This window comes from Episyrphus balteatus, chromosome 3, assembly GCF_945859705.1.
Source record: "Episyrphus balteatus chromosome 3, idEpiBalt1.1, whole genome shotgun sequence".
Lineage (NCBI taxonomy): Eukaryota > Metazoa > Arthropoda > Insecta > Diptera > Syrphidae > Episyrphus > Episyrphus balteatus.
In genome coordinates this window covers 47,448,413-47,451,641 of record NC_079136.1, presented here as the reverse complement: position 1 = coordinate 47,451,641, position 3,229 = coordinate 47,448,413, and the positions used below count along the sequence as shown (strand labels likewise).

The 3,229-nt window shown below is 31.0% G+C and overlaps 1 protein-coding gene across 1 annotated transcript; it reads right to left on the bottom strand.

The window, feature by feature from the left end:
• Nucleotides 1-1,418: 1,418 nt before the first annotated feature.
• Nucleotides 1,419-2,467, bottom strand: LOC129913100 (lysophospholipase-like protein 1). Its single transcript, XM_055991582.1, has 3 exons — nt 2,255-2,467; nt 2,070-2,194; nt 1,419-2,010 (listed from the first exon to the last, which is right to left on the bottom strand). Exons 1-3 carry the CDS (start codon nt 2,328-2,330, stop codon nt 1,495-1,497), a joined length of 717 nt encoding a protein of 238 aa, XP_055847557.1. The 5' UTR covers nt 2,331-2,467; the 3' UTR covers nt 1,419-1,494.
• Between the last annotated feature and the right edge of the window lie 762 nt (nt 2,468-3,229).

Genomic DNA, 3,229 nt, shown 5'->3' with positions numbered 1-3,229 from the left:
AAACATTAGTTGTGGGGATAACGATTTAAAGTTTTGAACTCTAGACTAAAAGACTAAAACGTTCCTAAGGGAAGTATTAAAATACTCATAACTTGGTCAATTTGTTTCCAAGAGACCTACAATTTGAACACAACATTCTTGAGGTATAAAACAATTTAACCCCTTGTAGCCCCATGTGACATTTCTGTAACAAACCGAAAAAGATTGCATAAAAGCTCTACAAACTATTTTTTTTTTTCTTTTGAAGCTATTATTATAATCTTTAAGTATTGCTTTATCGAAATAGTACTTCAAATTTCTAATAAATAGCACCAATAGTTTTTAATTGACAGTTAATGTTGAAAGTTGGGCTTTTTTTGAAAATAAGCAAATTTGTGTAAAAACTACGAAATTCAGAAAAAAAAATAGTTTTTGTTAGCAAACCCCACGGGGTTTTATTTTTGGATTTTAGGAAAGTGCCTAAAAATTAATATTAGATAGTTTTTTGCTTGAATTTTTGCATTTTTATATAAAAATAAATTATTTAAACTTTTTTTTTACTCCCAAAATATCGAAATATATAAGTAAATAATGACTTTATTGAATTTTTAAAAAATACGTGTTTTATTAAAGATAAAGGCCAATCGATTGACTTATTAATTTTTAAATTTACGACCTTGGGTTACAGAAGGTTAATGCAAATAAAAAAAAAAACAAAACTGGGTTTCCCGGCAAAAAAGTATGATTCAGTTTTTTTGTTATTCTTAGGAACTTTAATATTTATTAGAATGAAGTCTTTAGTAGTTGACTAAAAACTACTAGTTCATTAACTAATGGTATAATTATGTCCATAATATTGCAAAATTTTATACAAAATCAACTAAAAAACGTAAACATTTAACTTAACGAATAACTTTTTGGTCATTTGGTACCTATTTGATGTGGGAAATGTGCCTAAATATTTTTGGCCAGGTTTTAGACCACTGTGGGTCGTTAAAATTTTCTGCTTGTTAGTCAGTCGTATGGTACTTCACTTTATTTCTAACTGTTATTGCTGTTTTTTTTGCCAATCCGTCCCTTGTGCCCCCTGGATCCTGGATCCGCCCCTGCAAACAAGCATGATTTGTTGTTATTTTTGTGTTGGTTTGTCGCAATGAGCCAATAAAATTGAGTTTTTTGTTTATTTGTTCTCAATTTTATTGGAAGTAAGAAAATAAACTCAGAGTTAGGACTTTTGATTTGAAACGACCTATAAAATCTCATTCCACAAACATTTTTTGCGTTTTTGTTACCATTTTTGAAAGCGGCTATTTTTGGGTCCAAGATTTTTCATAATCGGCTCCTTGCCTCGAAAATATACTGGAAACACTGATGAAGATTCAAATAAATTGGACATCTAAATTATCGGTTATAAAAATAATAAACAGAAAAACAAAAAATATAACTGTAAGCAATTTAAATTTTATTAAATATTTTTTTTTTAATTTCGTCCACCCAATTACCCAATTAAACCCCTTATAACTTATTTTGTAAATCATTTGTCAACGGCGGCAGTTTGACACTAATCCACTCTTGAATATCCAATAGCTCTCGTTTCTTCAACTCGTGCAGTGTATTTTGTAACAGAGAAAATTGTCCTTTAACTCCCAATTTCGTCAATTCATCGTAAGATTCCTGTCCCCATGACGAAGGAACCATCAAATCTCTTGAACCATGAAACATTTTCAATTCTGGCAAATCTGTGCCAGGTTTCGTTCGATTTTTCAACGAATCATAAACAATTGAATCACGATTAAGGAATGACGAGCATGCGAATACTCCCGCCAAGTCTGTATTTAAATGATAGGCAGTATGAAGAGCTAAAGCACCACCCATCGAGAATCCACCGACAATTATTCTCTCCGGGGGAATTCCTAGCTTTTCTTCTTCATTGATTAACTCATGAACAGTCTCATAAATACTTGCTAGACTTTTTCTATTTTCTTTGGCATCAATTGTAATTGAACGTCTATCAAACCAAACATTTGAAAGCTTAAACAAAAGATTGATAAAGTTGATGTAACAACAAAAATTCACTCAAAAAAACTAACCTCGCCATTTAATGGAGTATATGGTTGCAATGGAGCAGTTGGATAAATTAATTTTATGTGAGGAAAGTCTAAATCCCTTCCGAGTAAAAAACGAACCCATTCAACAAGATTTGATCCGGTGTCACCTGCGAATGGTGATGATTTGATTATTCAATATTTGGTGTCACTTCATTCTGATGACTTACCAGAACCGTGGAAGAATATTACTGTCGCTGAGTGCTTCCCTCCAGTTGGATTGATTGTTTTTTTGACTAGTTGCATCACGTTAACACGAAGAATGATTGCGGATTGTTGATAACAAATTTAAATAATAAAAAATAATTTAAAATAAAGGTAAGTGATAAGAAGATGAAGTTGGTAGGGAACAGCTGTTTTGGGTGAATGGAAAAAAAAACGAGCTGTCATCTTGGTGACAGTTGATGTCAGAATAAAAACCAGGGGTGGCTTGAGGTAGGAGAAGTAACGAGTCGTTTGCTCGTTTGTGTTAAAATAACGATGTATTTACTTGCTGTTTTGAATGTTTTCTTTCTGGATGTGATGGTATTCAATTTTAAATCTTCAAGATAAAATTATGTAGTTTTTTGAGATTTTTTTTTTAACAATGCTATCATAAAATGCGTTGAGATTTGAGTGAATATTGATTATTTCACTGAAAATTTGCTTTATTAAATTTTCTAAGTTCAAATTGTCGCAAGCTAGAAACTAAAAACAAATGTAATTTCTCAAACATCTGTAACTTATCCAAAATCTATCAGACAAAAGTGAAAAAAAAAAAAAAAACACTTTGGCCCTATTTCAGTTCAAGCTGCTTAAAGTTTTAAATAAACAAAGTGCATGACTGGGCCGCACGTACTTGCTCTTAGAACTACAAACGTTTTATATACAAATTTGGTACGTGAATGAAAAAAAAAAAAACTTAAAATTCGTTTTTCAAATGTAAAAAACAACTCTTTATTTGAAATTGAGCTCGAAAAAAGTATGCAGCTTAATTTCTTTCATAAAGATGCATTTTTAGAAAAAAAAATTCAAAATCTTTAGAGCCGTTATTTTAAAAAAGTAGGTAGGTTAGGGTGGGTCAAAAAAATCGAAATTCTTTTTTTTTGATTTGGTACTCCGATCGATTGCTAAACACCTCTTGAATATACACACCAAATATGAGC

Coding starts and splice junctions, on each gene's coding strand:
- LOC129913100 (XM_055991582.1), bottom strand. CDS start 2,330: ATGCAACTAGTCAAAAAAACAATCAATCCAACTGGAGGGAAGCACTCA. Junction 2,195..2,254: donor AATATTCTTCCACGGTTCTG/GTAAGTCATCAG, acceptor CACCATTCGCAG/GTGACACCGGATCAAATCTT. Junction 2,011..2,069: donor ATACTCCATTAAATGGCGAG/GTTAGTTTTTTT, acceptor CTTTTGTTTAAG/CTTTCAAATGTTTGGTTTGA.